General features: G+C 50.6%; 9 protein-coding genes across 9 annotated transcripts; 3 read left to right on the top strand and 6 right to left on the bottom strand.

Annotated features, from left to right (window-relative positions):
• Positions 1-427: 427 nt before the first annotated feature.
• On the bottom strand, positions 428-2,345 carry DIP5 (amino acid transporter; the record flags this gene model as incomplete). Its single annotated transcript, XM_049249737.1, has 5 exons — positions 428-1,739; positions 1,796-1,956; positions 2,016-2,022; positions 2,084-2,141; positions 2,192-2,345. 5 exons carry the CDS (start codon positions 2,343-2,345, stop codon positions 428-430), a joined length of 1,692 nt encoding a protein of 563 aa, XP_049110897.1.
• A 3,300-nt stretch (positions 2,346-5,645) lies between these two features.
• Positions 5,646-6,918, bottom strand: GTR1 (GTP-binding protein gtr1; the record flags this gene model as incomplete). The annotated part of the gene is made up of 2 exons (XM_049249738.1): positions 5,646-6,480; positions 6,662-6,918. 2 exons carry the CDS (start codon positions 6,916-6,918, stop codon positions 5,646-5,648), a joined length of 1,092 nt encoding a protein of 363 aa, XP_049110898.1.
• Positions 6,919-7,528: 610 nt separating this feature from the next.
• On the bottom strand, positions 7,529-9,219 carry LOZ57_000640 (uncharacterized protein; the record flags this gene model as incomplete). The annotated part of the gene is made up of 4 exons (XM_049249739.1): positions 7,529-7,612; positions 7,676-8,268; positions 8,333-8,822; positions 8,887-9,219. 4 exons carry the CDS (start codon positions 9,217-9,219, stop codon positions 7,529-7,531), a joined length of 1,500 nt encoding a protein of 499 aa, XP_049110899.1.
• Positions 9,220-12,046: 2,827 nt separating this feature from the next.
• SWA2 (auxilin-like clathrin-binding protein required for normal clathrin function) lies at positions 12,047-14,891 on the top strand (the record flags this gene model as incomplete). The annotated part of the gene is made up of 2 exons (XM_049249740.1): positions 12,047-14,692; positions 14,790-14,891. 2 exons carry the CDS (start codon positions 12,047-12,049, stop codon positions 14,889-14,891), a joined length of 2,748 nt encoding a protein of 915 aa, XP_049110900.1.
• A 288-nt stretch (positions 14,892-15,179) lies between these two features.
• On the bottom strand, positions 15,180-16,676 carry TRM61 (tRNA (adenine-N(1)-)-methyltransferase catalytic subunit trm61; the record flags this gene model as incomplete). The annotated part of the gene is made up of 1 exon (XM_049249741.1): positions 15,180-16,676. The coding sequence occupies one exon, from the start codon at positions 16,674-16,676 to the stop codon at positions 15,180-15,182; it is 1,497 nt and encodes a 498-aa protein (XP_049110901.1).
• A 372-nt stretch (positions 16,677-17,048) lies between these two features.
• Positions 17,049-19,517, top strand: CYR1 (cysteinyl-tRNA synthetase; the record flags this gene model as incomplete). The annotated part of the gene is made up of 2 exons (XM_049249742.1): positions 17,049-17,348; positions 17,406-19,517. The coding sequence occupies 2 exons, from the start codon at positions 17,049-17,051 to the stop codon at positions 19,515-19,517; spliced, it is 2,412 nt and encodes an 803-aa protein (XP_049110902.1).
• Positions 19,518-19,977: 460 nt separating this feature from the next.
• Positions 19,978-21,120, top strand: RTC2 (putative vacuolar membrane transporter for cationic amino acids; the record flags this gene model as incomplete). The annotated part of the gene is made up of 2 exons (XM_049249743.1): positions 19,978-20,036; positions 20,097-21,120. 2 exons carry the CDS (start codon positions 19,978-19,980, stop codon positions 21,118-21,120), a joined length of 1,083 nt encoding a protein of 360 aa, XP_049110903.1.
• A 383-nt stretch (positions 21,121-21,503) lies between these two features.
• SGT1 (Cochaperone protein) lies at positions 21,504-22,966 on the bottom strand (the record flags this gene model as incomplete). The annotated part of the gene is made up of 2 exons (XM_049249744.1): positions 21,504-22,052; positions 22,106-22,966. 2 exons carry the CDS (start codon positions 22,964-22,966, stop codon positions 21,504-21,506), a joined length of 1,410 nt encoding a protein of 469 aa, XP_049110904.1.
• Positions 22,967-23,479: 513 nt separating this feature from the next.
• LOZ57_000646 (uncharacterized protein) lies at positions 23,480-25,813 on the bottom strand (the record flags this gene model as incomplete). The annotated part of the gene is made up of 4 exons (XM_049249745.1): positions 23,480-23,570; positions 23,622-25,067; positions 25,118-25,581; positions 25,631-25,813. The coding sequence occupies 4 exons, from the start codon at positions 25,811-25,813 to the stop codon at positions 23,480-23,482; spliced, it is 2,184 nt and encodes a 727-aa protein (XP_049110905.1).
• Between the last annotated feature and the right edge of the window lie 1,199 nt (positions 25,814-27,012).

Raw genomic sequence — 27,012 nt, forward strand, 5'->3', positions numbered from 1 at the left:
GGACCCTCAGCCACGGCGGCTCGTACGGGATATATCACCAGCAGTGCGGTAGGTAAGTGGACGACGAGATGTTTCAAAGCTCGAGGCTGGCGGTTAGTTACATAACTAGTCAACGGCCTGGTGGCGAAACGTTGAGGATGAATACTAGCTTTGAGCAGCAACGGATATTGACGAGCAGCTACAAACCTGGCTTGTAGTGAAATCACACAAAACGAGTTACTATTTTAATTGCGTCGAACCGGACGAGGGTGTCTCGTGACACTGCCCTGAACTGACGACATCGATCAAGAAAGAGTAGAAGACGCCGCGTTTTGTCTTAATGATTATACTCAAACAACACAGAAGGCATTTATGCATGGTATATCTATGTACAAACGCTCAACAGACAAAAAGAGGAGAGACATGACATCTAATGCGTGCAAACCATTTAGAAAAGCCAGGCAACAAAGATCCGATAGAACCAGCTGGCTTGTTTGTTATTCGCACGTTCAGCTTCCTTGCGTGCCAAGAATTCCTGCTCTTCTCGATCAATGGCATCTTTGCCAGTGAAGAGGTCCGCTTCATGGGGCGCAACTCCCTTAGTCTTGGTGATGAATTTATATCCGAAAATCATGATAAGATAGATTGGAATGCCGAGATATGCGGTAACGAAGTTCCTGTAGTCGAACTTACCGGCCTTTTTGTTGATGAAGACATCGTAACTCTTCGTGAAAGAGACGAGAATGCAGAAAGCGCATGCGAAATACGAGCCTCCTTTGCCGAGGGGAGCCTTGTACGCAAGGGTCGATTCCTCGATACCCTGAGCAATGCGCGCGTTGACGAAATAGATATGGGTGACAAGAATAGAGATCCAGGTCAAGAGACCAAAGATTGTCACGAGGTTGACAAAGTATCCGAAAATAGTCTTCGAGTCGTCAGAAACGTTCATGAACGCCAGCAATGCAAACGCGCTGGACAGAGCAAGCGCATAAATGGGAACACCTCTGCGGTCGGTTCGTGCCAGAATTCGTGGAGCCTTTCCTTCTTTGGCCAAGCCGTAAATCGTTCGTGTGGCAATATACAGATCAGAGTTGGAAGCAGAAAAGACGAAGACGAGGATACAGCCGTTCAAAATATCCGGGAGAATCTTGATCTGAGCTAGCTTAATAGCAACGACGTATGGCGAGGCGTTGGCGGAGTTAGATTGCTTTGTGGCGAAAGCAAGCTCGGTCGAGTTGTATGGGACCAACATGCCCAGCAAGAAAACGCTGAAGATGTAGAAAAAGAGGATTCGGTAGAAGGTGAGCTTGATGGCACGAGGAATCGTCTTGCGGGGATTCTGTGCTTCTCCTACGGTGACACCGACGAGTTCAGTTCCAAGATAAGCAAAGGTGGCCGTCACCATTGTTGACCAGAAAGCCAAGAACCTCCCGGAATCTCCTGTCGTTATATAGGTATTAAAGGCACCCGGATCTTTCCAGTACCTGAAGCCTTTCCTATCACGATCAGGTCCACCTCCTAGCGCGAGGATGAGAGACAGCAAGATGAGGCCAACAATGACGACAATCTTGAACGACGACAGCCAAAATTCGAATTCGCCGAAGAATCGGATACCGAAATAGTTAATTCCAACAATTATTACCAGGAAGATTGCAATCCAAACACCCGGATTGACTCTGTCGCGCTTTATCCAGTATTGGATAACCAGTGCAGCGGCAGTCAACTGATTCGGCGTGATGATGATGTATTTGAAATAGTAACTGTGGTGTGTTTGTGTAAGCTGGCACTCAGTGAACGGGAGTTTATCAACGCTTACCTGTATCCAAGAGCAAAACCGAGGGCGGGGTCACAGAATCGAACAGCATAGCCAGTGAAACCACTAGGGAGTGGGAGCCATGCAGCCATTTCACCTAGGGAGCACATAACAATCCAGACAATGAATCCGACAATCAAATAAGAGATCAAGACAGACGCAGGCTATTGTCTATCAGACTTCATTCGAGTACATGAAAAAGCAATGAGCGCTGATCACTTACACCCGCTCTAGTAAGCAAGTTAGTCTCAAGAGATATCAATCAGGCTATGTGATATGCGATTGACTTACTTTGCTAAAGCACTGCCAGTACCAATAATGAGGCCCGTTCCAATCGCACCACCGATGGCTACACACACAATCAGCTTTTGCAAAGACACCACGGCCGACGGGGCGTACCAATCATGGTGATGTGACGCGCCTTCAGGCCACGGTGAAGAGAGGAGCCCTCTTCCTCCGTGCCATTAGCCCCGGCGTCGGCAACATATTCCTGTTTGGTCGTGACGGGGCCGTCAGAGTCGTCCCCGGCGGCTTTCTTCTCCCACGGCTCCATGGTGGAAGTCGAGTTGGCGCGAGAGGAGCGTTGTGGGGGATGGCGAACAGCAGAGTACACAGCAGCGAAGGCGATGTACGGAGTTCACTGTGCCACAACAACAATATACGGGGGCGCGACCCGAGAGCGACTGGAGATGGGCAAGCCGGTAGGGGGGAGACCGGGTTTTAAACGAGGGAACAGAAAATTAGGTGGAGGCGGGGAAGAGTCTGACGGGCGAATCCTGGTCAGGGAACAGCTAGCCCGCCCAGCCGTGTCACTTCGAGAAACAATCGAGAAGAGCGCACCGAGCGGAGGGCAGATGGGGGCGTGCAGTCGCTGCGGGTATACGAGGGAGGAGAACATGTTGGGCGCATCCTGGCAGCCGCGTGCGCACACGGCGTTGGCGTGGTCCGGGGTGACGCCGCGGCGTCCTTCTCCGCCAAATTTTCAAAACGGAGGGACGGGGGAACGGGGAGGCATGGATGGGCATGGATTCGGCGCGGACAAATCGCTGGGTGGCCCAGTATTTCGGTGGGCTGGGATGGAGAAGACCTTTTTTTTCCCAGGCAGCGCCACCACCCGCGCGGTCGAATCAGACACCGGCTCCAACCCCAACGAAGCCAAGAGAGCGCAGGATGAGCGCATCTTCGCGAAGACGCTGTGCCTGTTGCGGGGGGCGATCAGCATGCCGCGCGTGAATCCCTGTAGCGCGCGGATCTGGGATCGGAGCCCAGCACCGGCCGCGCTTCGAACGGGCAGCAGCCGTCATGCCACGTTCACAACGCCGCGACATTCGTGCTGGCGAGGGAGGGAGCACGCTGCGCCGTGGTGACGCAGGGGTGGTGGTAGTGGTGATTGTGCTGCTGGCTGCTGGCGATGGCAGTAGTGATGCGGATGGATATGGCGGTCTTGGCTCCCATCGCGCCGATGCGACGCTGGAGAACTTGGCGCCACAGTGCTCTCTGGGGCCTTCGCTGGGATCGCGCGCGCGGAGAATTACCCAGCCAGTGGCTCGCTGTCGATGCCGGCAGGATTCGTAGAGCCCGCCTTCGCGACCCGCGAAGCAGTGGTGCAGCCACGATGCGCAGCGGCGCCGGGCTCCAGAGCAGATGGATGGCGGATGCTGGAACAAGAGGGCAAAGACACCCAAGCCGCCTTGGTGAGAAGCCAAGATGGGATCCTCACGCCCTTCAGAACAACCTTCTTTCCAGGCTGCACTAGACAAAAGCTTCCAGAACAAACCAAGAGACCTGCTAAGGCGTATGGGCCGATCCTTCATGGCGTTGCACTGTGAGGGTCGATGGGCGGCGCCGCCTAAGCAAAACCGGCTCCATTGGGAGGACAATAGCGGAGCCTGTTATTAAGATGATTTATCCTCTCTGTGCTGTGAAATGCTTCTCGAGGCGCGCGGAGTCCATATGTGTCCTCTCCTACGAATGGGTTCTGCCGCCGGCCGTTGGAGACGGCATCTGTTGTTGTGTGCTGGCGCTGTCTCCTCCGCGCATATCTGATTATTCTGATCCCCACCCGCACAAGCACGCAAACGCGATATAAGACGGCTAATATATAGAGGCGCAGGGAACTGGGCCCGTTGACCAGCCCGCCCGCTGTTCAGACCCATGCCAGGATCGGCAGCGTCGCCCAATCGCCAGCCCGGCTGAGCACAGTCCCTGGTCTCGTGTGCATTCTGGAAATCAAACCACCGTTTCTTGCCTGCCTGCTGCTCTGCTGGGGTTTGCTGCAGTGCCGCCAAGTGCGAATAGTCGCCCGTTCTCTCCCGCCGCCTATAATATCGTGGTAGGACATATTCATGCTTGGTTATCCGGCTCTCGCGGAGCGTTTCCGTCGAATTAAGCATTTGGCTCTTATGCGCGTAACCAATTGCGGGCTTGCAACGGGCTGCAATCTATACTGATAATCTATGGAAAATTTGTTGTGTCTCGGCCAGCAGGCTTTGCCCTGCTTATCCTTAGCCGGGGCTCTGTCGTAACCGTAGCGCGCCAACGGGAGCCATCAAATCGGCCATGCGAGCTGCCGTGCCATGTATATATACTTCATATAGTCCGCTGCTCAACTCTTTGCCCACACTCCTTAATAATAATAATCGAAATCCATTGCCCCCCACAGTCAAAGGCCAGGTCCATTTCCCCCGTACTGCCATTATTCACCGTGCCATAGCCGAGTGAAGACCATGGAAGGAAGGCTATGGAGTACATATTCCTTCATGCGGAACCCGGACGCCCTATCGATCGAGACCCTCCGGAATAAAAGTCAAAGATGACCAAACAAAAATCGGCAAAACTACTACTTGACAAGTGGCCCCGAGAAGACGGCAATAGATCATAGGCCACTTTGGCCGGAGAAGTATTTTTTTTCTCGGCCTTTGTATGAACCAATTCGTCATCCACTTCGGAGATGGGGGAAAACAGTAGCCGCCCCCCCCCAACGGACACTAAAGAAAGGCCCGGGAAACTCCGATCATTGGTGGTCATGATCATTATTAATTGAGCTCAACAGCCTTGTTACTCTGAAAGCCCCTCACTATGCGGTTACAATATGTGCTCTATACTTGCAGGTGTTGGGTGGGTTGGCCGCTTTGTTGATGCATCTCGGGTTGGTCAGCCGGGTTGTTTCTCCAGCCACTCCGGTGCCCGCGTGATGCGTAGTCGTATACGGAGTATATAGGCTGAGTAACTGGCCCATTCTTTAGCCTTTCTGAAGCCGCCAATAGGACGTCAAGCCTTTTGCTTTGTCTTGGAATACTATCTATATATATACCCGCTGGCCGTGGTGCGGTTTTGAGCGTCCGCTGGAAATAATAACACTACGGCCGGGGTCCCTTTGGTTTGCTTGCAAAATCAAAAGAGAATCATTCACCGTGAAGCGGCTGACGGCATCAATACGAGATGCGGTAACACATGTTGGGAAGCACGAGGTTTTCACCTAAGCAGGACGCACCTTGAAAGAGCCTCAACCTAAAAGCCGAGGCTGGCTTTTATCAGGAGAAGAGGATTTCTGGAATCACCTATGAGGTAGTGTAAGCAAGGTGTCGGTGTGAAGGGCGAAGTGCTTCATAACAATGGATGCTTAGTCCTGATTCTATCCCACAACAAAGGCCGGCCCACAAACGGGTAACCGCTCACATGCTTGCAATCTCAAGCTCATAATGCGTGACCTCAAAAGGGAACAATGATGTAAAACCTGAGTATGGGGTATCCTTCCACCCTAGACGCCGACCAAAGAAAACACCAACACTATGATCAAAAAACCATGAAATTTGTAGCGCAGGCTCGGCAACAGAATACCATTGAAAGAAAATTAAGCCTGAGGTGGGTCAGTAGCAAGTGCATCCGGCACGTCTTCCTCGTCGCCAGCCTCCTCTCCGTACGCCAGAGCAAATGCATCCTGTCCTTCTGCTGCAGCTTTTGCGAAACCTTCTCGCGCCAGCATTGTGTTTAGCACAGCGCAGTTGTATGAAGCTTCGCCAGGGGGAACAACAACGAAAATATATGTATTCTCGGTGAATCTGCCCAAGAACACGTTGAACTGTGGGGTTTTGGTGTGCATGACAATTAGATTCGCCGTGCCGGCCGCGGTATGCGTGTTTTTGGCGGCACAGTGCTTAAACGCTTTCATGATATTCGACAAGCGCTCATGCCTGTCAAAAATGGGGTTTAGATGGCCGACTTCTGAAGTGACGGAAGTGATAGTGAGGAAGGTAGACCGTTCGAACAGAACGACCTCCTCCGCCTCAATCTTTTCCGAGAATGATGTCAAGAACCGCTCGATGTACGAAAGGTTCGGAATCAGCTTGTGCACGATCCCCGCCCAGGCTTTGTACAGCGATTGATCCCAGATGCTGCTTCCAAATGTGATAATCTCAAACGACTCAGAGCGGCTGCGGAGCAGCGCGGCGCGCTCTTCGCACACGCGGTGCCGGTGTTCGGACTGGATCAGGTCGAGCTTGTGGATGAGGCAGAAGACGAAGGCGGTCGGGCTGTATTCCTCCAGAGCACGGATGATGGCATTGTAGGTTTCCAGATCGCGTTCGACCTCGCGCGACTCGATATCGAAGACGTAGACGAGCACGGCGACGTCGGTGAAGATGTTCTCGCGCTGTGACCCGACGTAACTTTCCATAAACGCATCTTGCCTAGATACATACAAATCGCAGAAGAACGTCAGCGTGCTGTTCGTAGCAGTCCAATTATTGCCGGTATTCTGGTGCCGATGAAGACGCCGATGGGGCCGGGTGATGCAAAAGGGGGGGTGGGGAGGGAGGGGGGCGCAACAGCAGCTGACAGGTGGGCTGTTTGCCTAATTAGCGAACTTACCCTCCGCAGTCCCAGAGGTTCAACGTCAGATTCCCAATGAATTTCACATGGCTGTGCTCGACATCGATCGTGGCCCCGAGGCGCCTCACGTCTTTGGCCACGTAGTTACTGAAGATGATGGAGCGCATGGACGACTTGCCCGACCCGCTCTTCCCCATGAGCAACACCTTTTTTTTCCTTTTCTTAGCGTCCGTAGTGGCAGCCTTTGGCTGCTGCTGTTGCTGCTGCAGCAGCTCATCCTCGTCTGGGTACTCCATTCTGGGCTCTGTAGAAAGCAAAGGATTTTCTTAGAGTCGTCCGCCAGAAGCCTGGTCAGCAAGCTGTCCTCTGGGACGGAGTCGCATGTTGATTGTCAGAGAGAGAAAGGTGGCATGTGAATTGACGTGGGAAGTTGAACTAGTTAGCTGGAGGGGGCTTCCGAAAGAAGCTATGCACGTGACATGGATTGGCCGTCCTTGATTTTACATACAATTTATATACAGCTTGAAGACTGCGAACCATATGTTGTCATTCCTGAGAGTTCTGCATAAAGCAAATAAGAGAAATAGCTGCTCTAAGAGCGCCCAATGCAGCCGTTGTTCAAAACAAGATGATTTCCATAGTCAATTGGACCTCATCGAGAGGCAAAAAGTGGTGATATAAATGCAAGATATATAAGAGAATTAGAAGCAGCGGCCAGGCGCCCAAACCAAAAGGCGTGCGAATTTGCACATTTGCTGAGACGAGTCTGGCACGATGGGTGAGCCGTCGCTTGCGTCGGAAAAGATAAGTGGTCAAACAGAGTGCAAATACACGTAGCAGAAAGTAATATGGGAGGGAAAAGAAGAGAGAAAAGAAAAAGAAAAGAAAATAGAACTCCTAGATCCCTTAGAATACTGTTCCGTCAGAAACGATCATGATTGGGGGTTGTTTCGTATTCGGTCTTGATACTTCTGCTATCTCACGCCCTCCCTGTGAAAGAAACAGCCGTCAGCAACATATTGAGGATATCTCCATTTACGCTGTGAAACTCACCTTCCATGTGCCAGCCTCTAGCATTTGCGGTAGGCTCAGTTTTTGGCCGTCAGGCAGCTCCAATAATTTGTTTACCTCGGCTAGCAATTCATCAAGGAATCCAACTGTAAGCGCACGCCACTCGACAATTACATCATCGTCTGCTGTGAAGAGTGGCACGACCTCCATATTCGGCTGCCCCTTTTTCATAGCATTGGTCTTATAGGCATCCAAGCCGCGTTTCATGTCTTCGTCCTTCAGTGTAAGAAGACCCATGTCGATAAGGAGCCCTCCGTTTCGGTACTCTGGAAGCCCAGTCAAGAGTTCAGAGCCGGAAAATCGTATGTTAAGCACCTTAGCCATCGGTGCCATGATAGAATAGCAGAGCCATTGCGTTAGCTTGTGAAACGGCACAATAGTTTCCCATTCTTGTGCGGGGGGCGAGGCAGGCATTGATTTGCATGGCCAGGCATCTCCGATCGACACACCATCAATCTGCGTCCGGGAAGGTGGCCAGATTGGAGACAGACCATCCATAAGGACATGCCAAAGCGTTGGTATGAGAATTATGGGAACTGACGAGGCTTGGGTTGAAGGGTGAGAAAGGAGGTAGTCTGCGCAAAGAAAAATAAGCCGTCGGTCCATCAATTGAAGGCACATAGGAACGGAACCACTCACCTAACATATTCCCTGGTCTCGCATCAACGCCAAAGAACTCCTGGTTGTTCAATGCCCCGGAAAGCCTTGTGAGCAAGCCCGCTCTCCCTTCAATGCCGGCGAGAGGATTTTGTTCTGAGTGCTGCATTCCTTTGGCTAGAGCCTGCACCGTGAGCCTCTTCAAGCCCGCGCCATCGACCTGGCAAGGCTCTGTGGGATCGCTACTAAACATTCCAGCTTTGAACATCTCCAAGCTTGCAACGGCTAGACCTTCACTTCGTTTATAGACCTTGCCTGATTCTTTGGACTTATAGCACCAGGTGTTTCCTGCTCCAGCGTCAAGCAAAACAGAAATCAAAAACAGGTCAATCAACCTTCTGGTACGTTCGAGTGAGTCGATAGTGCTAGGCCAGGACTGGAGAAGCTGGTTGATTCGCGGCCGGCCGCCGACTTCAAAATGTTGCCACCGGCCATGGGCGGGGATGGAATGGTAGTCCGGCGCATAATCTCTCTGTGAAATACGATAGAAAATGAGAAGCTGGTCATACAGCAGCCTGCAGTGGAACAACGCATACCTTGATGATGGACACGACGTAATGGGCAGTATCCTCGAACTTATCATAATCCACATCGAAGTGATTCAGCTGGTTCCTTTTCGCCTTGAGCATCACAAACCTGCATCGTTGGCGCACGGAATGAATGCTTCTGAGGTAGGCCGCGGGGTCGATATTCGGATCGGGAGGCGGGGAGATGGGGATTTCAGGAATTGTCGGGCTGCCATTGGACTTGAGGGAGAGCGGAACTTTCAAGGACGCATTTGAGGTCCTGGCACTGTTTGTCGAGATGAACGAATCTTGCTCGTCCCTCTCGTGCGAATGCTTAGCATCCTTGCGCCTAAACAGACCCATTGTTGGAAGCTAAAGGGGGGGGGTGGGTGTGTGGTAGAGGTGTTCTTGACGGCAACGGCGGGCTGCGTGGGAGAATTGCGGGCGATCGGGATGACGGGTATCGACGCGGCACACAGAACCAGGGCGACAGAAGCCAGCAGTCAAGGGACGAATGCCATGCAGGCCGGGCCGTAGAGGCTGATGAGCGAGCAGCAGCAGCAGCAGCAGCACAGCAAGCAGTTAGTGTTCGGAGTGGCCAGGAGGAGGTGGAGAGGGAGTTCGCAACTTTAGGTTGGCGGGGGGCGATTCGGGTTCTGCGCTTGCTAAGTCACGACTTAAAAAGTCAACTCAGCGCAGCGGCAGCATCCATGGCGGGCTTTCTGGACGACACCCGCTGCCGAGGGAATCCTAGCGACGTGTTCTGTTTCGCGAACTAGACTGCTTAGGCTGCTAAGGATGCGTTTCGCACGCCGCGCCGCCGCGGACGACCAGGCCTAGCTCGCGATCTAGCGCGTACCCGGCCAGTTGGGCATGACCAAGATCGCGCCGGCTGCTGCCAACTTTGCCTCAAACTCTCTAAAGCCGATCCGGAGCGCGGAGATAGTTAGATACCTCGAAGGGGAGGAGGGGTAGCTGGCTGGGTGAGCAGGAGACGCGAGGCCGGGGGGGATTGGCAAAGGAGCTGCTGGCTGCGGGGGAGGGGGGGGGGGGTTGGACAGGGAACGGCTGGGCGCACGGCGCACGGCGAGGGGGGCAGCTGGGACGGGCAGGTCTCGCTAATTTCGGTTGCAGAGCGAGCGAGCGAGTGTCCGGAGTACACGCGCGCGCCGCGAGATGAGGGTGTGGCAAATGCTGGAGCCGACACACGGCGGGCGCCAGCATCGCCGTCGCTAAAATGCACGGGGAACGCAGCGCCGCCAGAGCCCCCCGACCGCCGGTCTGGAATCCGCGGCCCGAGCTTAATTTATGGGCCTGCCTTGGCCACGCCGCCGGTGATGGCAAATGGGAAGAGGAGACGGCCAGCTCTCGCTGCCGCTGCTTGAAGCTGTGCTACTACGGAGTATAACCAGCACCTCCAGCAGACGGCGGCGCGCGCGCGACATGCCCGGCTGGACGCTCCCCGGGCGCGCCGCTGCAGGGGCTGCTCGTCCCCGCCCGCCCGCCTCGCCCCCAGGGCCGCGTCTCACCAGGCACGCAGTGCGACCGCAGCCTCTCCAAGCTCTGCTGGCATCTGACTAGCTAGTAGTAGTAGTGAGCAGCTCAGACAGCCTTGACGCCGGCCCCACCAAGGGCGTTCCAAACCCACAGCTGCCTGCCGGCCTCCATGACGACCTTCGTTCACCGTCCTTCATTATCACTGAACATAGGTGCTTCTTGCGTGTTCGTGCGTGACGGACCACTGCAACTGGGCTTCCACGATACCACCTTGCGTGGCCAGCGTACGGCCCTGACGCGTGGGAGGAGGGACAGCTCGAAGGACCGGATGCACACACGGTCCACGTTACACCCGTCCGTTCCGCCTCTGCTGTCGTCCTGATCGCACGGAGGGACGGTGGATTGCGGCCAGTGGAGAAAACCTTGCTCGCCTGCGGAGAGGCGGCACTCAGGACGGACTACTCCGTGACCCGGGAGGAGCTCTGAGAGACAGACAGACACAATTCAGCACACCGTTTTCCGATTGGCGCCACCAGACAACAACTAACTAACTAACTAACTAGTCAGACATGCAAGGCTGAGACTTTTAGTTGCTGACTGTTGCCAACTGGATTTCAGCCATCGAGCCAGAACCAGTGCCGAGTCGTGATCTCGCCTAAGCTGGTTCCGGAAGAAAAAAGCGGAGTCCTCAAGGAACAACATGCTTCACTGTCAATTAACGACGAGCCTTGTCCTCTCATCTGAAATAGCAGGGTGATTACGTGCCCAGTGGGATCATCAGGATGCAGCAACATGCGCGCTGCTGGTCTTGTCCCCACGGCATCGCTACCTTCCTCGTATTGTTGCCTTCGTTCGAATGACTCGCCATCCATAGGGGGCTGCCTCCGGGCTGCGGCAGAACTCCGCAGCAGAGTGCGCGTTCATGCAGGTAATGCGATTCCAGCCAATAACCCTGCTGTTCGACGGGGTCGAAATACCACCAAGGAAGGGCGTGGGATCTGGGACATCCCGGCTCCTAGCCACCGGCGCTGGGAAGTGGTCTGCAGGCACCGCATGCCCAGCTGGTCTGTGTTATTATTTATTTGTCTCTGATTAGCCCGGGCCCTCATGGGGGACCCTGCAAACATATCCAGCCCACCATGACTCTGCGTAGCGTTGTTTGTTTCTCTACGGAGTACGGAGTATCTCTTGCTCAATCATGGCCAACCAAGGGAAGCGAAGCAGCAGCACAGTATCTGATTGAGGAACTCAGAAGTTTCAAGTGACTCTTTTCCTCTCAGCAGACCTGTACTCAATGCTGGAGGTGCTTTGGCCCTATTGGGAGCTGTTGTCCTTCAGCGAAGCGAGTCTTGAATCGACTTTTTGTGGAGCCAGTAAATGACGATGATGCTTACTAATACTGAAATTGTCTTAATAAGCGTGTAGTAAGCCAGGACACGTTTGCTTTGTTTGTAAACTGACATACATACGACAGTGATCGGGAGTACAATGGTTGTGATGTTCACAAAGCAATTGCTCTGACACAGTCTGGTTCATTTGCATAGCGCAATTTAGAGCATATTTTCATTTAGAGAAGCTATGCATGGGGCTGTGGCTCGACATACTCGTTATTCGCATGCCTGTATGCTTTTGATCTGTTAACTTCAGGGCTCTAGGCCACGCCATTCATTTTCAATAGCCTTTTACATTCGACATGGACGACCTGTCGGGCTTGAACTGGACAGGAAATTCAGAGCCGCAGCGTCGCTTGCCAGTATCAGATAACCTCCGTGCTCCCAACGCTCGTCTCACGCCCCCGATCTCCGGTCGGTCTACCCCTCTTGCTGCCTCCGCCCCCCGAACGGCCTCGCCATCGCAACCTCTAAGCCGCACAAATGATAGCTTTGCAAATTTGGTAAATTTTGGATCAGGCGCCGCTGGGAAGAACCTTTCACTCGCTGAGAGGCAAAAGCAATTGGCGGAGCAGAAAGCTTTGGAGGAGAGGAAGAAACAGGAACAGCTAACGGCGCAATATGGTGGTAATAATGATCAATTTTGGGATAAGCTAGAGAGACCTGCTGCTTCGAATAACCCGTTTGCTGGAGGTTCCGCGAACGGGAATGGTACAACTTCTGCCGGGATTGCTTCGCCGAGCCGCGATCTCGGTATCGAAGAGGACGAGGATGACATCCTAGCTGCGTTCAATTCATCGGCTCCCGTGGACAAGTCGACGAACTTTCCGATCCCCAGCTCTACTGCGTCTCCTGCCCCAATTGTGGGGTTACAAGCATTGTCTAGTAATGATTTTACGCAGAATGAAGATGATGATCCATTTGGCCTGGGTAATATGGGCCAGAAGAAAACGCAACCTAGCCAACCTATAAACGATGCCAACGATGATGATGATGATATTCTAGGGCTACTTGGAAAACCTGTGTCTGAGTTTGCCAGCCCTCCAACAAAAAGTCCCAGCCATGGACTCGAAGCTGAACACACACCTGACGGCCAGGCCTCTACCCCTGCCAGCACTACCCCCGTTGATAGAGCTATTGCTGAGTTAGTTGATATGGGGTTCCCGATTGAAAAGGCTAGCCAGGCCTTGGCAACAACGGAATCCGGCACAGATGTTCAAGCTGCCGTGGGCTGGCTTCTTAATACCGCCCATGCCGAAGCGCGGGAAAAGGCGAGGGGTAGGAGCCACAGTGCCCAGGCCCAAGCTCGTTCAGAACGTACTCCCAATGGGCATCGTGATCGTTTTACTGGTGATCTTCGCGACGCAAGTCTTCCTTCCCGAGTACGACGCCAAGAGAATTTAGAGGCTAGAAGCCAAAGGAAAGGAAGCGTGGACAAAGATGCTGCCCAGATGGCCTCTGAGTTTGGAAATAACTTTTTGAAGTCTGCCAACTCGCTGTGGAAAAGCGGGACGAAAAGAATGCAGCAGGCGGTTCAGGACTTTAATTCGACACCAAACCCATCTCAACCCCGATGGATGACAGAATCGCCATCCGAAAGAGAGAAGTTTCAAGAAGGAGTACGCAAAGCACCAAGCAGAGCTGTGGCATCAGAGAACGGCATGACTGTCACGGACGAAGCCATGCTCTTGGAAATGAAAAGGGCACCATCCAGCAAGCCTCAACGACCAACCAGAACTCAAACACCTTCACATCCTGTAGCATCCCAAGGTCGTCTGCGGGAGTTTTCCCCAGCAGAGCAGCAGCGCACGACCACTCAGCAGCCCCGGCAAGCCAAACAGAGCGTTCGTGGTCCGCCTGTTAACGAGAGTCGCGCACGGTTGTCCCGCCTAGCTGCCGATGAGCAGGCATCCCAGGCATATGTTAGTCCGGCTAGGAGAAGAAAAGCTTCGCCACAGGTGTTTTCGGAAGCAGAGCCCGATTTACTTGAGGGATCTAGCAAAGTAACCCATGCGCCCCCTGAAGTCAAACAACAGCCACAGCCATCGCGACCCAGGACTTCGCCGCCTGTGGTACCTCGACCAAAAGCACCCCCAAGACAGATTCCTCAGATTTCGCCTTCCAGCCTCTCCTCGTCGCACAGGCATCGCCAAGAAGGCACCGCTGCTTTTAAACGTGGAGATTACGCTACCGCACATGCATCCTACTCCTCTGCCATTTCCTTGCTACCTACAGATCATCCTATCACAATAGTTCTTCTCACTAACCATGCATTAACAGCCTTAAAAATTGGCGAACCAAAAACCGCTATTGTAAACGCAGACCGTGCGCTGTCAATCATTGGGCCCTGCAAGGGTGAATCTGAGCATATTGATTTTGGCAATGGCGAACCGCAGAAGGAAATGAAAGAATTTTTCGGAAAGGCAATGATGCGTAAAGCCGAAGCCCTGGAGCAACTTGAAAAATGGAATGATGCAGCCGTGATTTGGCGAGAAGCCCTGGAAGCCGGACACGGTGGTAGCACCAGTATTCAGGGGAGGACCAGATGCGAAAAGGCTGCTAGTTCTCAATCTAGGAGTTCACCATCTACGCAGTCCACGCCGCCGGCGCGTCCCCCACCGCGAAAAACGCCTGTTCGTACACCACGAGCCCCAGTACGGCCCGCGGTCTCGACTAAACCTGCAGAAGCGGTCAGTCGGCTTCGAGAAGCAAATGAAGCAGCTGATCGCTTAGATAATGAGAAGTTTGCCCTTGCTGATACTGTGGAGGCCAGGCTTACTGCTTGGAAAGGGGGCAAGCAAGATAATTTGCGAGCGCTGCTGGCAAGTCTAGACACTGTTCTATGGTCTGAAGCAGGCTGGAAGAAACTCAGTATGGCGGAGCTGGTGCTGCCGAATAAAGTGAAAATCCACTACATGAAGGGAATCTCCAAAGTACATCCTGATAAGGTATGTCGAAAATGAGTCTGCTATCCTGTCCCACCCTAGTTCGATTGTTTAATCTCAAAGGGCCCGCATAGCGACCCCCTGCTAATCAAGATAACAGATCCCGGTAAATGCGACAACGGAGCAGAGAATGATCGCCGGAGCCGTTTTTAGTACCTTGAATGAGGCATGGGACAAGTTTAAACAAGAGAATGGATTATGAGAACATCCGTCTACGCGTATACCTTTTTTGCTTTCTCTGTTCTCGTTAGACCTACGGAGTAGATGATAGCTGTTACAGCCTCGCGACCCCCGCGCACTCGCTCACGGGGCATGTTTAAACCATAATTCATTTGCTGTTACGATTCGTTATACTCCCGTGCGCGAAATCCGATCATGATTAGAAATTTTTTATTGCATTTGTTCTTCGTAGTTTTTGTCTATCCTAAAGCGTTGTTGTTGTTGTAGTAGTAGTAGTTCATATTTACGTTCCTCTCATCTGGCAGCGTAACTATGTCTTGAGCCCGTTTTCTGCCCGCGCCTTTGCAGCTTCAGCTCTAGCTTCGCGCTTCATTTGCTTCTTGCTTTTTTTCGTATTCTCCCGTGGGGCCTCACACCGTGCCGACGGCCAATTTTCTCTGCACTGCTGTTCGTCGTCATCAGACCAGGTGCAGGGTAGAACTGCGAAGACCAGGTAGGAAGTGTGGGTTTTGAGCTCTGGTTCGGATCGGTGGACCACGCGGCCTTGTTTGAAGAACGGCGGAGGCCCCTGGTCTTCGGACTGGGACCGAAGAACGTTAGAGGCGGGAGTGGCAGACTTTGTTCGTATTGCTGCAATACCTCCTCCGCCGTTGCCGTCTTTCAGTTGGTTGGCGCCGTCTGTTTCGCTGGGCAGTTGGTTCTCGCGATATGCTTCGCGCATGGATTTTGCCTGCTCCTCTGATCGAAGCTTGGAAAGAGCCTCTTCGACGTTCCGTGGGCCAGGAATGGAGCCGCGGATACCGCCATCGCACTCGACACCATGTATTTCTCTCCGTACTTCAATGTTACGGTGAATTACTTCGACCATGGATATGGAGAGCCACGAGTGCTGCCGCAAGGCGCTTATAGTTTGCTGAACCTGCTCCAGACACGGTGAGAAGGTACATATATATACCGGTGACGACGGATCTAATGGAGACTCGGCACCATTAGGAGGGTCTCGAACAAGATGTTTGAGAGCCAGCCACGGGGCAGGCAAGTCAAGAAAAATAGCTTGTGCTTTGGGCGATACACCGTTCCAAGGTGGCCCCAAGAGAAATCCGTCATTGTAAACGTCTCGATGGTTCACGCGAACGATCCCTTCTAAACCGTGGCTCCTGATCTCTTCCCGGACCTTTTGTGCCCGTGTGTCGTGGAATTCGAAGCTGGAAACCTGGCCAACCCGCCTTCTTTTAGAATCATGGGTTTCACATGGATAGCCATTAAAGACGGCTCTGGCTGCCGCGTGCGTGAAAGATCCGCTTCCAGCTCCAGCTTCAATTATGGAGCTGCCAGGGCGCGCGCGGAGACGGTGGAGAATGTAGCTGTAGTCGGCCGTGTAGACCACCTGGGTCCGATGCGGCAACGACGATGTCCACGATTCAGGCGTAGGCCGTAGCAGATGAACAAAGCCGCTTGTTGTCGCAATCGCATCAGGCGTATTCGACCCATCGACCGCATCCGAGACTTCAACTTCCTCCAGCTTTCTCTTCAACGACTGCTGGGCATTTTCAGCCCTAGGCTTCCGGCCTCTGGAGCCCGTATCGACCTTCGACGCGATGATCTGCGAGCCCCATGGCTTATTGATCAAAGTGCTGTGTGGAAAAGAGCCGTATCGCGTGTTGGTCACTTTTCCCTCCTTGTAGCCCAGGTTCTCGTCGTCGTGCGCGCTGAGGGTGGTGGCTGTGAGGAGACTGCGGCGCAGATGGAGGATGGCGAGCGAGCCCTCCTGGGCGATGGGCTGCGACGAAAGGAACGGCGAGGCCATTGCGAGGTTCCCCGGCTCTTGGAGGCTCCTCATTCGTGAGCGGAAGCGACTGGATCGAAGTGTGCCGTGTCGTTGCGATTCTTCCCCGCAAAAGAAACCAACGAAAAGCTCGCGTTGGCCGCTTTAGGGCTGCGCTGCGGCTGGCTTCTCCTCCCACGCCCAACGCCTCTGCCCGCCGTCTTCTGCTCCCTCCCGCAGCCTCTGCACGCCTACGAGCGTGACTCACTCGCCCATCCCTCGATCCCGCTACCATCCCTCCCGCGCCGCCCATATATGATCCTCCTGCGCCGGACCCTCTACTCGCTGCGCCCAACTCCCGAGCTGCCACCGATACGCCCCGCTACACTTCGTACCTTTTGCTCGTCCCCTGCCATGGCTGCCCCGCGTGAGCAGCCGCCGTGGAAGCAGCCGTCGCTGCGGCCTGAATCTGCCTCGCAGCTCCCACCGCTGAAAATATGGAATTCCTTAACCCGATCCAAAGTCCCCTTTGTCCCTCTTGACCCCAACGGCAAGCAAGTTACTTGGTATGCCTGTGGCCCAACGGTCTATGACGATGCGCATTTAGGTCATGCTCGAAATTATGTGAGCACGGATATCCTGCGAAGAGTGTTGCGAGACTACTTCAAGTTCGACGTCCGGTTTGTTATGAATATCACGGATGTGGATGATAAGGTAATCGTGTACTCTTTTCATGCGCCCTGATAAAAGTGTTGCTCACACTGGGAGCAGATTATCACCAGAGCCAGACAGCAGCACTTGTTTACGGAGTATATGACATCTCATCCTTCCATCGATACCTCTGTCCTCGAGGAGATCACCTTGGCCTATCATAGCTACGTGAAGAAGAATCTGCCGCTGTTAGAGAAACTCCCCGAGCCGGAGAACTTTTCTACAGAAGTATTATTGATTTACGGACATATTCTCAATGGAGGAGCCCTCAATGCGGGTGATAAGCCGGGAGATAAGGAGGCTAAGATAAAAATGCATATCAAAACAGCTATTTCAGCAACGAATGCCCTTGCTGATGCTCGTTCTGAGAATCATACCATTTTGAGCGAAACTTTTTACGATCTTGTTCAGGATATTGTGCTTCCATATTTGGACAGCTTAAAGGGGTCGTCAATTCGTGGCGAAGATTATTCCATATTTACAAAGCTAACCAAGAGATTCGAAGATCGGTTCATTGAAGATGCTCGTGCTTTAAACATCATAGATGCGGACGAGATCACTCGAGTCACGGAGTTTGTACCAGAGATCGTGAGCTTTGTTGAGCAAATAGTTCAACATAAATTCGCATATGTCACTGGAGATGGGTCTGTTTACTTTGATATTGCTGCTTTTGAGTCTGTCGGGAATCATTACGCTCGCTTGGAGCCCTGGAACAGAAATGATACCACGCTCCAAGCAGACGGAGAAGGTGCTTTGATCAACAAATCAGTGGAGAAGCGTTCCAAAGCGGATTTTGCTCTCTGGAAAGCCTCCAAAGCTGGTGAGCCAAGCTGGCCTAGTCCTTGGGGCCCTGGACGGCCGGGATGGCATATTGAATGTTCTGCAATGGCGTCTGCCAGGCTTGGAAAGCAAATGGATATTCACTCTGGTGGTATCGACTTAGCTTTTCCACACCATGACAATGAGATTGCACAGAGCGAAGCATATTGGCATGATGGTTGCTGCCATGATCAGTGGGTTAATTACTTTATGCACATGGGACACCTATCAATACAGGGCTCGAAAATGTCCAAGTCTCTCAAAAATTTTACAACCATCCGTGAAGCTCTAGAAAGGGCTGACTGGACCCCAAGAAGTCTTCGTATTGTCTTTCTATTAGGAAATTGGGCAGATGGTATCGAAATAACGGAAGACCTGATCAAAGCTGGCAATGCGTGGGAAGAGAAGCTGAATAACTTTTTTCTAAACGTCAGAAACCTTCCGGCTGATAATGGCGCGCCCTCTCCATCGGATGATTCCTTAATTACTCACTTAGAGTTTGCTCGGAAGGGGGTGAATGACAGCCTATGCGACTCGTTCAACACCGCGAGTGCCATGGCGGCTATTTCAGAACTTGTCTCGCAATATAACATTCTTGATAAGTCAAAACTGAACAGTGAACATATTCAAGATGTGGCCAGATGGGTGACATCGATGGTAAACATATTCGGGTTGAATGGATCTGCAAGGCCAGATTCCGAGGAAGTAGGCTGGTCTGGAATAGAGATCCCTGATGCGGCCAGACCCTACCTTTATCCTCTCTCGTCAATGAGGGATACCCTGCGAGACAGTGCCCGTGGGAGTTCTGGCATTTCAGCTGATATTTTGAAGTCAGTAAGCGCGCGAGGCGAGGAAGCATTGAAACATGATGTTCCTGTTCTTGAGGCGGCTCAACCGTACAAACGAGTTCTGGACGATTTCTGCACGAAGCTAGATTCACTGGAACAATCCGATACGATTTCTAAAGAAGTATTGGCTCTTTGCGATCGGGTACGTGATGTTGACCTCTTTGACCTAGGAATTTATCTCGAGGATCGGCACGAGCGACCGGCGCTCGTGCGAACAGTTTCCAGAGAGCTTATGGCGGCTAGGGAAGAGAAGGTAGCCAGAGCAAGGAAGAAGCAGCTAGAGAAGGAAGCTAGAGAAAAGGAAGCGCGAGAAAGGGCAGAAAAGGGGAAAATTAGCCATTTGCTTATGTTCCGTACCAACGAATATAGTGCATGGGATGAGAATGGTCTTCCAACCAAAGACGGCGATGGAAACGAGCTACCAAAAAGCAGAGCTAAGAAGCTGAAAAAGGAATGGGAAAGACAGAAAAAGGAGCATGAAGCATGGCTGGGAAAACAAAAATAAGCTATAGGATATAGATTTTGGGGTTTGAATGAGAACCTGCAGTGCGGTCCTTTTCTTTCATATCAGACACCCCGTTGTGTATTTTGTATAGCTGACAGAAGCCAACCTTTCTTGCATAGCATCCATCCGATGAGCAAGTCAACTATTTCAAAAAAGGTGAAAAATGTAATATAGAGAGAGGCTGCGAGATTTATTGTCCAAGCGCGTCCGTCGTACGATCGCCACGGAGCCTCTGGTCTCCATATCACCCCCTGGTGACGTCATGACTCCATTCAAACTCAACCCGATTTTTGGAAAAGAAATCTTCAGGCAATTGAACAAGAGGCGCTGTATTGCCTGCCTTCAGCTTCCAAACCACTGCTCGTACTTGCAGGCTGTGCCATTCTCTATTAATTTTTCGAATTCGTATTCTGATATTTTCGTCTGGCGAAAAGCCGAAGATTGGGGCGCGAGGCGAGAAATGTTTCCTCCAAGCCCAGGCACGCAGCTGGACTTAGAGGCCCTCAGTGGGATTTTTGGGTATGTTCTGTAATTAAATGGTGTGTAGCCATGTTCTGATACGAATATCTCCTTGCCTAGATCTATATCCATCGCTTGCTGGGTTGTGGTATTCTCTCCACAGATTATAGAGAATTTTCACCGGGGGTCTGCAGATGGCCTCTCGTTACTATTTCTCATCATCTGGCTGGCTGGTGATGTCTTCAATATCCTCGGCGCGGTTCTTCAGGGGGTGTTGCCGACTATGATCATCCTGGCCGTCTACTATACCCTGGCTGATATTGTGCTATTGGGTCAATGTTTCTATTACCGGGGCTTCTCCCTATCCGATAAAACCCCTGCTCCGAATTCTACATTTTTAGAGAATGGCGAGGCTCAAGACGAACAGACAGCCACCTTGTCGGAGGAAAGGACGCCACTCCTACTCGCATCGTCTTCACAAAATGGCATTTCACAGCGTCGAGGCAGCTCTCCTGAACGTCGCTTATCTCTTGCTTCGGCATCTTCAATTTGTGATCACTTTGGTCTCATTGACAGTACACATCTTTCCCCTGCAGTTCCTCTTGTTCCACCCCCAAAACCGCTCACCCGTACCGTTTCCAAACCAACAACGGCATTCCAGAAATTTATTTGGAATTTCTTTGCAATCACTCTGGTTTGTGCTGCCGGCGTACTTGGCTGGTATGTCAGCATGCGCTCCGTGGCGCGCAGTAGAAGATACCCAAATCCTAACCGCGCTCTTGATATTGACGTTCTAGGCCAGATATTTGGGTATCTCTGCGCGGTTCTCTATCTTGGTAGCCGAATCCCACAACTCCTGCTGAATTGGCGCCGGAAGAGCACCGAAGGGGTTTCACTACTATTCTTTCTGTTTGCGTGCATAGGCAACCTGACCTACGTTTTATCTATATTTGCATACTCACCCGTATGTTCTGGCAGAAAAGGCCAATGTTTGCCTGGAGAGCGAGAGAGAATATATGGAAGGTATCTACTTCTTAATGCCTCATGGCTACTGGGTAGTTTGGGGACCCTCTGTTTGGATTTGGGAATTTTTGCGCAGTTCATTATATATCGAGAGGATGAAGACGAAGACCAGGATGTTTAAACTAATATTTCAGTAAATGCAATAAAAGGAAGGTATCTACTGGGTTAGAGTAGTGATTTGTGAATTTTAGACTAAAAAGATACGGCGCTGAAAAAGAATTTGATTTGTTTTACACTTATATTTTGTTTTAGTAATTGTCTATCTTTTCTATTAGGCTTGCCTCATGGGATGAGAGGAATCTGCGACAAACAAACCATCTACACATAAATTATTTGAGACTAGCATGCATCAACGACTAAAGTCTACCGCCTGAATTCAAAAGTAGTATTATTTAGAGGCTTTTTACTAAGGAGCTTCTGTGTACAATGAAAATTTTGAGCAGTGCAGTGTCACGGATGCCAGCTAGAATATGCATTGATAAATCACAACAGTAACGTTTTGGTTTAATCACCAGGCGGGTGTTCTTGAACTGGTCCTTTACCTACTTCGCTCCAATTGGTGCTCAATGCGGTCCCTTTGCTTTCATAATAGCTTTTCATCATTGCACGCCTGGTGTCGTCATCGGAATTTGCATAGAGCTTTTTGAAGAAAGCATCAACAGGATCGCCTGCATTATACTCCTCTAGATCAGAATCTGCATCGGCGTCCTTATTCTTATCGCTAGTATTACTAGCTTTCTTGGCACTAAGCTCAGCTGCAACTTTGTCCCAGTCCTTGGCGCCGCCCCGAGCAGAAGTGGGATATGCGGGCGCTTTTCCCACAGCGAAAGCTGATGAAGTCGATGGGACCGGGTAAGTGATAGTTTCACCGGAAGAGATTGGCGATGATTCCAGAGATGCCCATTTTTGCCCGGGTTGTCTTTTGCGAAGAATGATTTCAATTTTAGTGGACATCACTGACGATTTTGATTCCTCAACATCCACCGCAGCGAATAATGGATCCAGACTGAAAGTAGAATCAGAACTGAGACCTGTCGGAAAAGTTATAGATAGCTATTGAAAAATCAGTGCGAATTCGGAAGATGGGTAACGGAGGGGAATCTTACAGAGCGCTCCTGAATTTCGATTTCAGCTTTATCCTTGGGAACCCCCTTGGCATAAAGAGTAACAACCACGGTGTCGTGATTTTGATACCATTCGTGCCTATACTTTTTACTGGCAGGATCTTGAGGGGCAGAAGGGATTTCTACGGACGTTGAATTGGTTTGAGCACCCACCGCATCCGATCCTCCAGTAGAGGTTTTAAACGAGTCTCTTAAGATATTAGAAGTATTGACCTCATTTTTTCTCGCTTGCACTGATGACGACTCAATGCCAGCCTTCATATCTTTCAGCTGGGCTTGGTATAGCTTCTTCAGCTCGGTAGGATCCGGAATAGTGATCGATGGAATTTCTTCCACGGTAACCTTAGCTTTCTCATCCCCAGGTTCTAGCTTTTGAAGCTGAGAGGCGACTTTAATTTCCCAAATTGTTAGCTCCTGCCCCCTGTTACTAGCTTCGCGAGCTGCTGTAGACTTATCCGCTGGATTCATGGCAGACATTGCGTCATCGGTGAGCGACTTCGGTTTAGTATGGCCGATTTTGCCCCTCAAGAATCTAAACAGGAAATCGGCATCACCAAACTGATTCATTTGATAGAGCACGATAGCCCGTCTCAGCTGGCCCGCGAGAATTAACTCACGTCTTGCGCGTCGTATACCCAGAGCCACAGCCATTTCTGAATCACGAAGAGCCGCTTTAAAGTCAGGACCGCCATCGGCTGGTTTTAGGCGTAAATATGCAGTGGATCGTTTAATGTAGTAATCGGTGGCATGAGGATTAACAGTTAGAGCTTGTGTGAAGTTCTGGATAGCCAGGGGGAAGTTTGAGGCTGATATAGCTTTTGCACCTTGCGCAGCGTAGTCCATGATTGCGTATTGGTAGACTCCAACCCCGCAGAGGGGCGAGAAGCTTGCGGATTAGAATGATGCACTTTGATCACAGCATAGGTCAGTTGATTTGTAAATGCATATAGTCAAATCCGAATGTCAGTATTAACATACCTTATGGGGTGTCACCTTTGGGAAGGGGAATGTATTTACAAGCTGCTTTGTTCTCTGCAGCCAAAGCTGTTTTGAACTCTGGCTAGTGCAGCTAGAGGCTTAATTAAGAACCAGTTAGATGCACGTGACTTGATTAGAAGGGGACTGTCCGTGTTAGTTGGAAAAGTTACGACAGCTAACTAATCTATGATTTTTCTCATGGTTATTGGAAACTAAGGAGTATAGGCAATTTAATATCTGGGTGTGAGTGAAAGGATGTGCATAGAATTATCATTATTCTTCGAGTTCTTTAATACCATGGAACAGAAGATTAGGGAAAGAAAGCCCTAGGATATTAAAAATAAGAAAATAAAAGGCCCCTAGACAAAGAAATAATATTCACAGAATTTCATCATTTCCGAATTTATTTGCATAGAGCCCAAGGGCTCTAACAGGCCAATATAGCTTGTAGTTTGGGTATGAGATCATACTGGGCCAATTGTTAGATCTTGAAATGCATACAGTGATCAAGAAGACTTACCACGATTGATTAAACACGCCTTCAATACCTTCCTGTAACCATTCTCCATTTGATTGTTGTTTCAACATGATCACTTTCATCGCCTTCTGAAGCGGGGCCTTTTCTGGGTACCCGGCTTCCATTAAAGCAAGGCATGCCCAAGAGGTCTGGACAACCTGAGACGTTGGGCTATGAGTGTATGTTTTTAACTCCGAACTTAGATACGACTCGCCCCAGCCGCCATCCGCCATCTGTTTGTCAAGAAGATACTTGCAGCCGCGGCGCACTCTTTCGCTCGTCTCGTATGTCTCGCCAACCATTGCGAGACTTTCCAAGGCAAACATAGCAGCATATGTAAAACAAACACCCCAGCTACCGTACCAGCTTCCATCCGGCCGTTGGACTCGGCGGATGTAATCGACGGCTTTGTCCCGCACTCTTTTGATGTCTGCCGTTCGATAATCCGGATAGAATCGACTAAAGTATGACAATGCAGTGACTGACGCGGTTGTGCATTCAGGGTAATCATATCCAATCATAATCCCCCCAAATACTTCAGCGGCATTAAGGCATTCGATATACGCAGATGCCCTTTTTGGTTCGTAGTCCGGAAACCCACCAGAGGGATTCTGCATCTCTAATAATGTATCAACTGCGTCTTTCAAACGCCTTTCAGATATCAAGGTTGGGTAGCCATATTGATTTTGTAACTGAAGAGCTGATCGAAGGCCTTCCGCAGTGCAATCGCTAACCGTGTAGCCTTGGGCCTTTGTGCTAAAAGGCCATGCCCCTTTTGACCTAAAACGATAGCAACTTTTATAATCTGGATGGTCCTCAAGAATCTGCTGGTCTTCTAAAAACTCAAGAGCTTTTAGAAGCATGGGACGCCACTTTGGATCTTTGGCAAATCCGGCAACTACTACTGCCTGTATGACAAAAGCTGTATCCCATAATTGGACGCCATTCGTTCCGTTCATGAGCATGCCTTCGCTCTTCATCCACAGGAAATCGTGGAGGTGATCTAGATGACGACTAACGGAGTGGCTGTTGGGGCCATCATGGATATAACAGCACAGCGTGTTCATAGGGGCATTAACGGGTCCTAGGCAAGCATAATCCGTATTTTTATCTTCTTTTTCAATCAAATACCACACCCGGTCCTCTGCTCTTTTGACGAGAAATGGCCATCGAAGATATGCTATCCACACATTTGCCATAAACCAAAACATGACTTTCAGTAGCCATGATTTTGGGTAATAGTTATCCTGCTTTGCAATCGAATTTCTGTGTAGAGAAAAGTCAACTAACTCGTACGGCTGCGTGTATAGTTCTTTGCGAAGTTGAGTTGTAAGCTCGTCAGGCGGATGAGCGAATTGCTTGGAGTATATATAGGTCATTGGAAGAAAGACTTGTCGCATATGGACCCACCAGCGCCAGGGTGCAAAGGGAACCCAATCGGGCAATAACCTATTACATGGTTATGTGAGAACTATCTAATGGATTGGAGCATAACTTACCATAGTTCTGCAGGTACTGGATTCACGCATTTCCAATCCATAACCCCCAAAACACTCAGCCAGAACTTCGCCCAGTGAGGGCCGTATACAGCACCGCCGAGGTTATGGAGTAGCATGCGAGCTTTAACCATCCGGGAATCTTCTGCATCGACACCCAAGAGTCGCAGGGTTGTGTAATTCATTGCAGTGCCAAATACCGAACTATCACCTTCAATGTGAAGGCCCCAGCCCCCGTCCCCAGCGTGTTGACGCGCGAATAGATATCGTTGTATTTCGATTGCAATTTCTCGGGGAACCGGTGTTTTCGTTACATACCATGTAATAACCAGCCCAGGAAGTAGAAACATTGGCCCTCCATACTCGCAAGCCCAATTTCCAGGCGGAAGCTGGAGATGCGACAAGAAGGACAATCCATTATCAGCTGCTTCCAATGGAGTTTTCGCGTGAGGAAGTTCGGGTAGCCCCTAAATCGAATTAGCAGGCAAAATAAACGCGCTACAAAACAATACCAACCGTTGGAAGACCAAGATGGTATTTGTCCGCAGTTGTTTGCGGCCATTCCTTCAAGTCTTTCTGTGTTTTCAGATAATGCCAGGTTTGTCTGCCATGGTCATCCAAAAGTCGCCATCTTGAATAATCAGTTTTATCTTCAGTAATACTAGCATCCTTCGTCGGTTTAGCACCACGCTTTGACATTCTGCGACAGGCTTTAGGAATCGCTACTTATTACTTGCGTGTCTGAGAATAAACACCACTACCTGTTAGTTCAGCCACCTAAACTATCATTGGCTGGTAGCCGCAAAGCCGCCGTGAACTTAAAACGGTCTAATTCATGCTGCCAAGCCTCTAGCCTATTCAAGACATTCACCCGCCTTCAGCGGCTACATGGCTTGGTAGGATCACGGGTATGAAATCTCTGTACTCCGTATACTCAATTGATATTACCATTCTCGGATATCCTCCACAGCTGTAGTTGAGGTTTATATCTCGGATAGGTGGAGGACTAACTATTTGGACCTGGGCCAGCGCATGCAGTGTCTATGCTTTTACCATTACAAACGCCTTGGAGCAGATGATGTACCTGTTCCGTGACTGCAAATTGCACAATGAGATATTTGTATAGCTTTACAATATTGGTTAGTATATGGGGTTACCATTTATATGACTTGGAGTAACACTGAACAGGAACATACACTGCCAAAGGCCAAACAATTCCTTTGGCTCAGATGGGACCCCGCGGCTTCGAGGCTTTCTTAGGTTGAAGGCCATTAAAGGGCGCGTGACGCGGATAGTGATTGGGATATGTGGTGAAGCTTGTTTAACAGTGGAAATAAATGGGCTATGTTCCTTGGTTGTTATTCTCGGCCAGGTTTCTAAGATGGGTAACCAACTACCCGAAGAACAGCGTGCTCGGCGAGTTAGGTTTGGAGCATACACGAATGTTGGGTGAAACCATAAAAATCTGATTATATTATGGAACTCTAGAGTTTGAGGTGAAGGGTTTTGATAGAAGCGCTGATGTTCTCAGCCTGTGACTTCCAGAGTTTGGTGAGGATTCAGTGACCATCTCGTCTGAGACGAATATCTTATAAGATATAGACTATGGGGCTCAGATGTAAAGACATTCGATTCTTTGGGCGACCAAACCGGATAAAAGTTTCCCTTTTTTTGGAGGCAAGCCAATATCAGAATGTGTACTTTCTTCGACCAATTTCGACTGATATTTTCCAACAGGATTCGATGGTCTTGAATGCTTTAAATTGCAGCGGCATGGTCAATCTACCTTGTAATACACAACATCGAATTTATGCACCGTAGACTGACTATTTCTTTCTGTTTTATGCGTATATCAGATGATGAATAGGATTTGGCTCTAAAAATCCCTGCGTTTTCTT

Source organism: Ophidiomyces ophidiicola (assembly GCF_022830035.1).
Source record: "Ophidiomyces ophidiicola strain CBS 122913 chromosome Unknown scaffold_2, whole genome shotgun sequence".
NCBI lineage: Eukaryota > Fungi > Ascomycota > Eurotiomycetes > Onygenales > Onygenaceae > Ophidiomyces > Ophidiomyces ophidiicola.